Source organism: Elephantulus edwardii, unplaced genomic scaffold (genome assembly GCF_000299155.1).
Source record: "Elephantulus edwardii isolate Elephantulus edwardi_28Jun2011 unplaced genomic scaffold, EleEdw1.0 scaffold00472, whole genome shotgun sequence".
Classification (NCBI taxonomy): domain Eukaryota; kingdom Metazoa; phylum Chordata; class Mammalia; order Macroscelidea; family Macroscelididae; genus Elephantulus; species Elephantulus edwardii.
The window spans coordinates 738752-751300 of record NW_006400222.1 but is presented as its reverse complement, the minus strand read 5'-3'; the positions used below and the strand labels follow the sequence as shown (position 1 = coordinate 751300).

The 12549-nt window shown below is 52.2% G+C and overlaps 2 protein-coding genes across 2 annotated transcripts in view; both read left to right on the top strand.

Annotated features, from left to right (window-relative positions):
* Positions 1–1489: 1489 nt before the first annotated feature.
* PPP1R7 (protein phosphatase 1, regulatory subunit 7) lies at positions 1490–4676 on the top strand (the record flags this gene model as incomplete). Its single annotated transcript, XM_006902936.1, has 2 exons — positions 1490–1576; positions 4500–4676. Coding segments are annotated over 2 exons (264 nt in total), but the record flags the coding sequence as incomplete, so codon positions are not given.
* A 2549-nt stretch (positions 4677–7225) lies between these two features.
* ANO7 (anoctamin 7) overlaps positions 7226–12549 on the top strand; it is a 26254-nt gene continuing 20930 nt past the window's right edge. Inside the window, exons 1-3 of the mRNA XM_006902935.1 lie at positions 7226–7416; positions 8653–8776; positions 9046–9103. Of these exons, the coding sequence (XP_006902997.1) occupies positions 7226–7416; positions 8653–8776; positions 9046–9103 (373 nt within the window). The remainder of the gene's footprint in view (positions 7417–8652; positions 8777–9045; positions 9104–12549) is intronic.

Here is a 12549-nt window from a genome sequence, read left to right as displayed (position 1 = left end):
TTCATAGTGTCGTCATCCTCTCTAGAAACACGAAATGACAAGGAATGCAGTGTCTGTGAGCTCAGGGCTCAGGCTATCTATCACTTGCTTGGCCTTGTTGCCACATGGCCAGAACAACCAGTGGGCAGATGCTGAGAGGAAAGCAGTCTGGGCTGATAGGGACCCTTTGTCAGTCCCCATCTCCAGCCTCTCCCTCTATGACTCTCTCGGGTTCCCTTTGGCTCTGGAACCCTGTGAGGGCCTCTGGGCAGCTAGCCTCAGTCCTCGCTGACAGCAGGAAGGATCAGGCTACACCACGTGGCCTCTCAGCCTCACACAGAGTGTCCGTAGTGACCAGGGGGCATCAGGGCTGATGAAGCCTCTCGCCTTGGGCCTCGGTGACTTGGCCATATTGTATATCATATTAGGGAGCTGAGTCTGTGAGGAGATCATCTGTGGTGGCTCCTCTAAGCCTGTGTGTGTGTCTTTGTCTCATCTCGTGAGACACTTGAACTTTCGTATAATGCCGGGGAGAGGTGGGCCTAGGACCCCAAGAATTTATGAAGAAAGGATCTTCAATCAGAAGTTGGGGATACTTGTCAAGTGGAGTGAATGGTTAGCTGAAGCTGATGGCTGTCTTATAGATGTTTTTCTTGGAGAAAATTACTAATTGCTTTGGTTTAACAAAGCCTAGTTTCACTCCTTAACACAAGTTATTACCTTAAGCCCTGGGACTCTGAACTTGGAAAAGAGCATTGCCCAGACCTGAAATCAGACCGAACCTGTTGCCCTTTCGTAGAGCCTGGCTGAAAAGCGGGCATCTTATGGGCACTTTGAGGACAGAATCAGAGTGGCTCCTGCTAACACAAAATGCCATCTCTGCTGAGGTCGGACTCCCAGGTCCCAGCCCCACGAGAGTCCCTTGGGCGTCATCCTGGCAGGGCTGAGCCTAGACAGCCCGCTGTGTGGCTGCTGTGCCCTGAGCCCAGGCGCCTGCGCACATTCTGCAGTCTTGTAGGCTAGGCACCAACTTGCCCCTCCTCCTTGGGGCTTGCATGTCCCTAGCTCCCCAATACAGCTCCTCATCCCTACGTGAAGACAGGGTAGTGTGAGGAGGGTTTCTTGGTGCAGAGCATGCTTTGTGATGAGTACTGTGTGCTTGTTGTGCATCTCTGCAGCCCCACCCGCCCCACACCTTGCAGCCCCCCCCCCAACCCCTCCGCCAGGTCACCTCTAGTGGGAGGCAGGGGTGAGGAAGCACTTGGCTGAAGTGGCAGAATCAGCTGTGAATCCCAGCAGTGATGATGTCAGAGCTGTTTGTTAAGTGCTGACCCCAATCTAGCCAGGTGGCACAGGACAGGGCCACTTTTCCGACCCTTCTCTGCATGTTGTCCCTCTAGGGCAGAAAATGTGATGTCTTCCCCACAGCCCTAACCCTCACCCACTTCTGCCTGCACGGGCATCTCATCCTGAACCTCGATCCAGGACACATTTTATTTCCTTGTTTTAGAACAAACTGACGATGTTGGATATTGCATCAAATAGGATCAAAAAGATTGAAAATGTCAGCCATCTAACAGAGCTGCAGGAATTTTGGGTAAGTTTGCTCCATGTGGGGAGTGCTGTGTGGATGGATCTGAGTATTTCTGGTCCTTTAGGTCTGGACTTCCCAAGTAAGGCATTTTGGTGTTGGGTGTCACCTTGCACACGACCCTGGTCCACAGACCAGCAGCCCTGGCTGGCATCACCAGGCATTTGTTAGAGAAGCAAGATCTCAGAACTCACCCAACCCAAATACAAACGGAATGAAAACAGCATTTAACAGGATTCCAGTGATCAGAGTGCAAAACCCTCAGCTGTATATGGTTGGATTCTAGAGTTGCTGTGTGAGTAAAAGGTTTCCAAACTCCAACTAAGTGCAAGCATGTGCAATGCAGAGGTAGCCTGCAGCAGTGAAAGGAAGTGTCTGGTAGGTTTCTGCAGTAGCTCTCTTGGACTTTACCATCTGTTTGGCATTTGGCTGTAGGTGTGTTTTTTTAAGAGAAATATTAACAGAACCAGTGGGAAGAGAAAACAATGCAAAAAAAGTCTGCAGGCTCTGCTCCAGGGAATGCCAAGTCAGAGCTGACGTTCTACTGCACGTCTTGGATCTGCAGATTTAGCCATGGTTTCAACAAAAGTGGGAAAGTTGCTGAAATTCTCTCAAGTATTTTGTCTCCTCCAAACCTGTCTGAAACTCCAATTATACATACTTCATCTGTGAGATTGCTGAGGCTCCCTACCAGACTTGTAACTTTGTATGTTTTCGTTCACATTGTTTCTGTTGCTGCAAAGTTACAATCTTTTCTGATGCAAGAACCATTCTACTGTTAAATCCATGTTGCTGTTATTGTTAGGTGCTGTTGAGTAGAATACAACTTACAGTGACCCTACAAACAGCAGATCTGAACCCTGCCCCATCCTGTGCCATCCGTCTCATCACTGGTATACTTGATCCCATAGCTGCAGCCACTGTGTCTACTCGTCTCATTGAGGGCCTTCATCTCTTCACTGGCTCTCCACCTTTCCAAGCAGGATGCTCTTTCCCAGGAAGGGCGCCTGCTCACAACATGCCCAGAGCGTGAGCTGAAGCTCCATATCCTCACCTCGAAGGAGGCCTGGGGCTGCGCAGCCTCCAGGGCGTGTTTGTTCTTGGAGTGTCCATGGGATACTCAGCACTTCTCAAACACCACAACTCAAAGACTTCAGTCTTTTGTAGTAAATTCTTTATTTCAAAGAGTGTCTTACAGGTTTAAAAACCCCATTAGATTTTTACAGTTACTACGTACTCTCCTAATTATGTTGGTGGTTTCCTTTAAATCTCTCTATCAAATGTCTTCATTTTTATGGACATTGTGCACAGACTTTTGATGGTCTACATTTTATTGTTTTCCTTTCAGGTGCGTTAGACTTTTGATCTGGCAGGCAGTGAAATTATTATTCGATGCAGTTGAGGTGCGTCACAGAATCCCACACTTGACGCGGTGGCCTTGTTAATGAGGAAGGCTTTAAAAACTTTTGACTCAGTGTCTTAACTCTTTCAGGAAGCACCTCTGTAGCATTCTGTCTCCATCAGCCACTCCTCGGGTAACCCTGGTGACCAGGCCTGACTTCTGTCTGTGCCAAGCACGGTGATTCCTGTCACGATGCTTTGTAAGCCTAGCTGCAATCTGCCCCTCAGCTGGTTCTGTCCACAGCTGGCTTTCAAAGAGCTTGTCTTGGCCCCAGGCTGTTTGCACCGAAGGCTTGTGCCGTCTACAAAGGACCTACGGGTCACTGTTCTTGTGCTTGTGACTCATGCTTCCCAGGTGACGTTGTTCAGCACGTTGTGTGACCTCGGGGTCTGCTCCTGGCACCGTGCCCTCGGGTGTTCACAGAGCTGATTTTATTAGCACTGTTTTTCACTCAACCCTGTTCTTAGAAACTCAGTGGAAACCAGGTAAGCAGCTCTCCCGTTTCCTGTGCACACCTGCTGGCTGGTGTGGATAAGAGCCACGTCCTTACACCGAGTAAGACAGGTGTGTGTGAGCTGAGGCGCTCCAGGCTCCTGCTTGTTTATCTGTACAGTAGCATAAAGCAGAACCTTTTCTGAAGCCTGGAAGGCAGCTCAGAGCAGGGATATGCTCAGGGTGTTGGGGTAAGCACATGTCCTTCTCCAGGAGAAGCAGGACTGACTATCATTTTCCAGTGGGTTGTCTGCAGAGTGGAAAGGGCCACGTGGCCTTTTGTGCTGGGTACCTGAAGTCGTGACTGGTGGTGAGAGATGCATTATGAGAACACTCTGTCAGGCATTTAAGGGTCACATGCAGCTTTCAGATGAGTCTTACGTAGGGACCCTCAGAGTGTTGCTTAGCCATAGAGAGGAACATCTGATGACAGGCTAATTTATCAGAGATTACTGATTGCCGGGTAAGGATTAAGATGGACCAGACTTCCCAAAGGCACGCGGTTTGAATCCACCAGATGCTCCACTGGAGAAGGAGGGGCATTCTCCTCCTGTGCCAGTCGGATCTGATTTGACAGCACACGACAAATAAAATAAAAATTAAAAAGCCAAATAAGATGGACCAGACTCAAAGCTGGGCCAGTGGGGCAGTCACGGTTGCACACCCCAGTGCTGGTGCTCACATGGCAGGGAGTCCCCCTGAGACTGTGCACCCCTAGGGGAGTCCCCCTGGAGCAGGTGCAGAAGCATGTCATAGGTTCTCAGCTGCCTCTTCCTGTCCCGTGAGCAGCACTGAGACCTGGTCCACACAATGTTGGTGGATGTGCACCGATGAGGGAAGCCTGTCACCAGCACTGCCTTCTTCTCAGGTGTTGAGGGCAAGCAGGGCCACTACCGAGTGGCAGCCAGATGTGCCAGGGCACAGACAGGGTTCAGGATGTGCCTGAGGTCTAGTCTGGGTACAGGAGCTCTGGGTGTGTCCATGAGGGTCAGACCTGTGGCCTTGTCTGATGTTGGGGGGGGGTCCTTCCTGCAGATGAATGACAACCTCATTGAGAGTTGGAGCGACCTGGATGAACTGAAAGGTGCGGGGAACCTGGAGACGGTGTACCTGGAGCGGAACCCCCTGCAGAAGGACCCCCAGTACAGGAGGAAGATCATGCTGGCCCTCCCCACCGTGCGGCAGATTGATGCCACCTTCGTCAGGTTCTGAGCCCGCTCACCTGTGCTCCATTCATCCAGGAACCTCCTAGCCACGGGTGGTTAGTCGACCTGTTGCTCCTGAAATTGCCACTCTGCCACGAGTCACGAGCCCGATGCCAATAAAGGCACTAGCGTATGTGACACCCTCCAGTCTGAGTCCATTACGATTAAACCCTGCCACGCGGTGCCATGCTCCTAACCAGTTATGGACGTTATTGTAGCCACGAGGGAGACTGCGCCCTGCTGGCACCATGTGACACGGTGGACCCGAGGGAGGATGGGCACGGTCTTGAGGGCCATCGAGCATCATGGCCTGTGTCAGCCGAGAGCCCTTTAGTCCTGAAGACCGATCGGTGCCGAATTTGACAAAATGTTATATGTTAAACAATAACTAAATCTCCAAGAACTGGGGTGCAAGAAGATCCTTCCTGCGGTGCCGGGACCCAGGCAGTGGCCGAGGATGCCCCAGCTGCTGTTGCTCTCAGTGCGAGGGATTGCCTGCATTCAAACACAGCACGTCTTCAAAATCATGCGCTGCATCACGGCCCTGTGCCCTCCCCTCCCTGCTAGCCACTGTTGGGCTGTTTTTAATAAAATCCACAGTCATCTGCCCTGGGTTTGAATCCTGCTCCAAGGGCCCTGCTCCATGCCAGGGTGGACTTGTGGCCAAGAGGGGCCCCTTCTAGAGCACTTCCCCCCTCAACACGGCAGCCCTGCTCGCCAGACAGGAGTTCACGCCACCATCTTCACAACTCCCAAGTCGGCTGGGGTTTGGACACGCCCATCATCACTCCCAGGTCAAAGGACAGGCAGGTAAAGAGTTGACTGTCCCCATCGAAGGCCTGATGGACAAATGGGAGGGTGTGCCCCATCCATCATCCCATTAAGATTGAAGGTAGTGCTGGCCTAGGCTTCTGTTAAATGTCAGTGTTCAAGGTGGATGCTGTCAGGGTAGAGAATATGCAGTCGTTTCTGTGACACCACGTACTGTAGGACCAGTTGGTCTGTGCCACTGTGCACTGTAGGTCACCCCATGTTGTAGGACTGAATGTGTGGTCAGTCTAGGTCACCATATGCTGTAGGACTGAATACGGTCAATCTATGCCACCATGTGCTATGGGACTGAACGTGTGGTCAGTCTATGTCATTGGACATTGGCTGTGAATGTGTTCTTGGTTTATGTCACCATATGCTGTCCGGCTGAATATGTGGTCAGTCTAGGTCACCACGTGCTATAGGACTGAATGTGCTGTTGTGAAAGTGTGGTCAGTCTGTGTCACCACATGCCGTAGACTGAATGTGAGGTCTGTCTGTGTCACCATGTCCTGTAGGACTGAATGGTTGTCCTGTCACTCCATGCTGTAGACTGAATGTATGGTTGACTTATGGTACGACTGCTGTCTGACTGAATGTACGGTTAGTCTGTGTTACTGCATTCTGGTAGGACTGTGAGTGTGTGATTGGTTGTGTCATCAAATGCTGTAAGACTGACTATGTGATCAGTCCGTTTATGTTAGCACATGCTGTCCTCTTGGGAGGGAGTGTATTAGCAGCTTAGAAATGAGCACACGTGCTAGGTGACACCACCTCATAGTCACTGTAGCCTCCGTGTCCCAGTCAGACTCCTCACTCAGTTCAGCTTCACCACCTGAGGGCAGGCCCCTCACTGTCATCACTGGCAGCCTGTTCTCTGTCCCCTGAATTCTTTGGGTCCCTGCTGGGTGAGGGACTAGACCACCGGAACCCTCTGAGAGGCCCCACTGCTACCTGGGCACCAGGTCCAGAAGGCAGAGCAGCCTGGGACCACAGAGCTGCACCCAGTCCCTTTCACCTGGAGTACAGGGTGGCAACACATGACCCAGTGGTGGCCCCAACAGGCAACAAGGACAGAAAGAGGTGAGTGGTGGTACCTGGACTTCCATCAGTCATCTTCCCTTGCCTCAGGACCCTGGAGGGGAAGCAGGTAGAGCCAAGGACCTTCTAGGTGGTCTTAGGGTCTATAGCAAGGAAAGACAGTCCTGAGTTGGACCCACTACTGCCTGGGAACATATCTTAACAAAATGTATGGGGATGGGGGCACCCAGTGGACTAAGAGGATGGGAGGAGGAGTGAGGACGCAAACTCCCCTGATGGGGCACTTGAACCTGAGTCTGCCAAGGGGGTCCAGATCTGGAGAAAGAAGGCTGAGGGCCAGACTGGGGGGAGAGAGGCTGACAGCAACCACAGCCTTGGCAAAAGGCGAGTCCTCAGAAGGGAAGGGGCAGTGGAGAGGATCCTGGTACTACATGGTCATTAGAGCTGCCTTGGGGACACAGGATGCCTGGTGTCCCCCACCCCTAGCTGGACCATAAACACAAAGAGGAGGTGAAAGTGGCACAGAGGGTTGGGGGTGGGATGTACACTGGCCAACCATCAGTATCAGAGGGGACCTTCCTTGGCACCAGACGAGCCTGGGAGAGCTTGGGGACCAGAGGACCCCTCTGGGCACTGGCTTATCCAAGACAGCAGTGTTTCTGCTCCAGGGATAGACTGCTGCTATTGGTCTAAATCTATCAGGACATGGACATGGATCCCTTTCCGTACAGCCTTGTGCCCCCAAGACATAGCCAGCCAGTGACACCAGCTTTCCTGAGAAGCATCAGTGGGCAGCCCCCCTTCCTGCCACCTCATGTCGACTTGATGGCTGACCTGCAGCAGACTGAGGAGCATGAGGCTGCGGTCAGCCCACCAGCTGTCCTACCCCAGCGCTTGTGAGCGCAACGACCTGTTTCACTGAGGGAGTTTTGGGGTGGTTTCCACTTACAGCAAGTGCATTTAGAAATGCACACCCCTACTCCTACCTCTCCACCCTCACCAGCTTACACCTGCCACTCCCTCAGCTGACACCCCTTCACCTCTAGGATGATATCTCCAGCCAGCCACTCAGATGGCAGCGCCACCTCTCCACCCCCAGCTGTTCATCCCCACATGATACCTGCTTGCCCAATGAGCATCAGGCCACTGTCCCCCCATGCCTCACCCACTCAGAACCCCTGTCCATCCCCAGCTGACACCTACCCAGCCCTCACTCCCCATCTCCACCCCGTCACCCCATCTGATAGTACTTATTTCACCTCACCATGCCACAAGGGGAGCTTGGACCTGCCTGGTAACACTCTCCAAGGTCCGCAGTCAGATCCACTAAGGGGAATCCCCAGTGGCAGCTGGCTCCAACGGCATGTAAGTGATGCCCATGGAGGCTCCAGGGACACAGTAGCCTCTGTTTGCAGAGACCAGCCCCACACCACACCTCCTTCTCAAACAAAGGTAGATCCTGTTCCAGGAGAGACCTCGCCCTAGAGCTGGCCAGCCATGCCAGCCCCTCCTGCCGGCACCAGCTGTTTACCAGGCTATGTGGGTCACCCAGGAGTCCCCACTGGACCATACCACAGGATGGGCTGGCACTCTTGACTGTATACTTCTCCCAGATCTCTGCCTTTGGCCAGCCAGATCAGCGACTACACCCTACTAGGGCTAGAAAATGGCCATGACCTTGGAGGTCACCTCTAGGAGCCACTGTACCAGGTGGGAACATTCTGTGGTGTACGGGTTGGGGGACAGGTGGGAGAAGGCCTGAGCCCACAGTGTCGGGGGTGGGGGGAACCTCCACAGCTCTGGTTTCATTGTCAGTGACGGGTGCTTTAAGCCCTGGGGACCAGTGGGCGCAGGTCACAGTGGGACCAAGACAACTTCCAGTGGGTCTCACTTTCCCCAGCTCTAGGCTCTAGGCCCCTCTGTCCCACATCCTCTATACCATGTCCGTCACCCAGAGGGCTGTGTGGGGCCTGTCCCCCTCACCCAGAGGGCTGTGTGGGGCATAGGGTTGATCCTCTCACCCTGAGGGCTGTGGGGCATGTGGTCAGTCCCCTCATCTGGAGGGCTGTGTGGGACACAAGACCATCTGACTGGTCCCTCTGCCTCTGGCCACCCTGGTCTTGCTGGTTCAGAAGTGGACTGCTGCATCCTCGGGCCTGGGAGGAGGACAGCGCAGTGCTCATTGATGTGGCCCCTGGGGCAGAAAAGGCTGACTCTTATGGGAGCACAGCCCTGCGTGTGGCTGGTGGGCTGCAGGTGAGATACACAGGGACAGGACAGGCCTGGGAGGCAGGCAGGCTCACTGGGAGACCCCGAGGGTGCACACCTCAGTCATGGCCAGGCTCCTGGCCTCACTCCCTGCCCTGGCTGAGTACTTGGAGGTCCCTGGAGACCCTACAGAGCTTGGCGAGGCCTGTCGCTCAGTCCTGTCTGGGCCCCTGAGCACCTGCCCTCCTGATTTCCTCTGACGGTGGGGTGGGCTAGATAATCTTCATGGTCAGAAGCTGGCATCTCCTTCCTTTCAGCTGAGCCGACCCCTGAAGGAAGGCTGTGGGGAATGGAGTCCTGCCAAGCCCAAGATCGGTGAGCTCCGCCCATGAGCCATGCCTCTGTTGTCCTAGGGGTGGGAACAATGTGCAGGCCACACACCCCCAGCAATGGCTCCTAGGAGGCCTCCCATTCAAGGCTGGGTTGGGTGAGCCCGACCCCTGGCAGGCCCCAAGTCCACCTCTCTGCTGCTGGTCTTGGAGTCCCCTGGATGGTCCAAGCCCCTGCTCCCTGCATTCCGCATGTTGCTGCATCTTCCAGAAATGGGACAACGCCTCCCCTGCTCCCACCCAGTGACAGAAGGACCCTGAGGAAGGCTAGATTCCAGGCCACCTCAGGACCCTCTGGTGCCCTGCCCCGCACCCCCCACCCCACCGCATACAAGAAGACCAGCTGTCCGCACAGTGAGATCCAAGGCCAGCTGTGGGCCCAACCCTCTCCGGCCTCTCAGACCTCCCTGCTCTCGGACCTCCCTACTATGGGAAGTGTCTTACACTTCCTTTTTGCCTCTCTAGTTGCCCTGCGCCTTAGACTTCCAGATACATCCTGCCACTGGCCTTACCATCCACCCAGAGCTCCCACCGCAGGCCTCATCATCCAGCTGGGCCTCACCACCTGGCCCGAGCTCTCACACTGGGGCTCCTGCTCACCCCTGTCCACTCAGGATGCTCAGACCTCACCCTCGACTCACTAACTCCTGGCCTCTTTCCAACACTCACAAGTGTTGGCTGATTTCTGTCTGTCCCCCTCCCCAGTGTCAGCTCCTTCAGGATAGGATCACTGATGCAAGGGTGAGAGGGACATGGAGAAGCCTGTCCAAGTGGCAGGAGGTGATCTCACTCAGGACAGTCACTGCCCTGAGCCTGGATGACTCCTGGACACTCAGGGCACAGCTGGCCCCTGGTGGTCCACCACTCATTTGAAACATCTCCTATCCATCCTCAGTGGCAGCTGGCAGTTCCTGGAAGATGCAGAGCTACTAGAAGATTTCTGGAGGTGCACCTCCACTCTCCATCCCCCAGCAGATTGGCAGTCCAGGAACAAGCTCCCCTTTAATAAAGTTCTGGGGCCACCTCTGTCCTGGACTGCTGTCTCCCACTGTCTCAACCTGGGCTGCCTAGGAATGCAGACCTACCAGGAGTCCCAGTGCTGCTGCCTGTTGTATCAGGGTGCTGTCTGTCTGGGGTTCCCACCTTGCTCTGCTCTTTGAGTTTGTTTTGCTAATACATTGTTGAAGTTCTGCTTTATTAGTTTGATGCTCACAACAGTCCTGGCCACTGAATGCATTTTGACAGAACAGAACCGCCCCAGAGGGCTGTCAAGGCTGTAATCTTTACAGGTGGGAGCTTTGATGGCGTAGTGGGTAGGGAGTTGGATTATCAACCCAGAGGCAGATGGATCAAATTTACCATCTGCTCCACTGGAGAAACATGGACTATATCCTATCATGTGGTTTACAGCCTCCAAAAACCCACTGGAGGGTCAGCTATGAGTCAGTGCGTTAGCGACAGCACCTCGGCACCCTCCACTCTGACACGAGCTAGTTGGTTTTCTAAGGACTGTGAGGTCTTCATTGTTTTTTAATGTTGGTCTCACAAGCAGTCACGACTCACAGGAAGTAAAATACTGGACTGTGGTTGAGTGCTGTCCAATCAACTACCACTCCTAACAACCTGCCCTGTCCCCCACCATGCTGGCCATCTCTGTCCAGCCCAGGCCCGCTGGGCCACTCACTGCATCAGTCCACCTCGTGGACCGTTTCCCTCTCTCTTGCTGACCCTTTGCCCTTCCCAGCATATCTCCCTGCAAGGACTGGCCTTTCCTGAAAACATGCTGAAAATGTGTAAGACGGAGCTTCATCTCCTTCAGGACGGTACACCTGTGGGGTTTTGAGGTTGTCCCTGGGATACGCAGGGCTCCTCTTTACCACAGTTCAGCAGCAGCGATTCTTCTTTGATTATTCATTCATTGCCCAACCTTCAGATGAGTAGGAAGCAATTGAAAACGTCATGGCTGGGAACAGGTAGTCTTTAGATTGGCATTTCTGGCCTCTCAAACTTTGATGAGGCAGAGCTGACAGCAGATTTCCCTAGTGCAACGTGTCTTCTGATCTCGTGAGTACAGTGACCATGGGTGTAAATGAATGATCCACACAGAATGAGATCATTGACAGCTTCAGTCCTTTCTCCATGGTGTTGCTCGTGAGCCCAGTTGTGAAGATTACTGGGTTGGTTTTGTTTTCTTTATCTTTCAAATATTTTTAATTCATTCATCATTGCACATTTTCCTCCCTCCCTTTCCCTTCCCCCTCCCCAGTCCACTTTGCAATGCACCCTTTGTTCCAGATTGTTGTCATACATATAATTCCTAATCATGTATTCCTTTAAGACAGTTCTTCTCCATCTGTTCCAATGGAGTGTTCATTATCTCTCCACTCTTTTCCTATTCCCTCCCCAATCCTCCATGTCAGTCTGTTTTCTTAAAGCAGTGTTATGCAGTATTTGTCCTTTTGTGACTGAAATATTTCACTCAACATAATGTCCTCCAGTCTTCTTCATGTTTTATGTTTTATGAGTTCATTGTTTTTCACCATTGCATAGTATTCCATTGTGTGGATATACCATAGTTTTTCTATCCATTCCTTTGTTGATAGGCACTTGGGTTACTTCCATCTCTTTGCTTTTGTGAATAACAAAGCAATAAACATGGGAGTACATGCATCTGTTTGAGTTGTGGCTCTGGTTTCTTTAGGGTATATTCCCAGTAGTGGAATTTCTGGGTAAAACAACTATGAGATATTATCTCATCCCAGCAACAATAGCAAAGTTCAATAAGGAGGCAAACAACAAATGCTGGTGAGATTGGAAGAGAATGGAACACTTATTCATTGCTGGTGGGAATGTAAAATGATACAATCTCTGTGGAAGGCCGCCTGGCACTCAAAAAGTGGGAAATAGATTTGAAGGCTGTAGTCTCTGATCTTCAGTAAGCTTCAAGTCCTGTTCACCTTGGCAAAGCCAACCTGAATTATGCCACCTGCATAATGCAGGTTGTTGATGAGTCTTCTGCCAATCCCGATGCCTCATTCTTTTTCACAGAGCCCAGCTTTTTGAATGATTTGCTCAGCATATGGATTGAATAAATATGGAGAGAGAATACAGTCCTGATGTCCACAGATCCGGATTTTAAACCATGCTGTGGTCCCTCACTCTGTTAGCACAGCAGCCTTTGGTCTAAGTACAGGTTTCACATGAGGACAATTAAGTGTTCTGGGATTCCTGTTCTTCTCAATATTAGCCATAATTTGTCATGATTCACATAGTCAAATGCCTTTGTATAGTCAATGAAACACACACAAAGAAATTCTTTCTGGTATTCTCTGCTTTCAGCCAAGATCCATCTGTCACCAACAAATATATCCCTGGTGCCACGGCCTCTTCTAAATCCAGCTGCTTTATCTAATAATATTGGGCTATGTTATG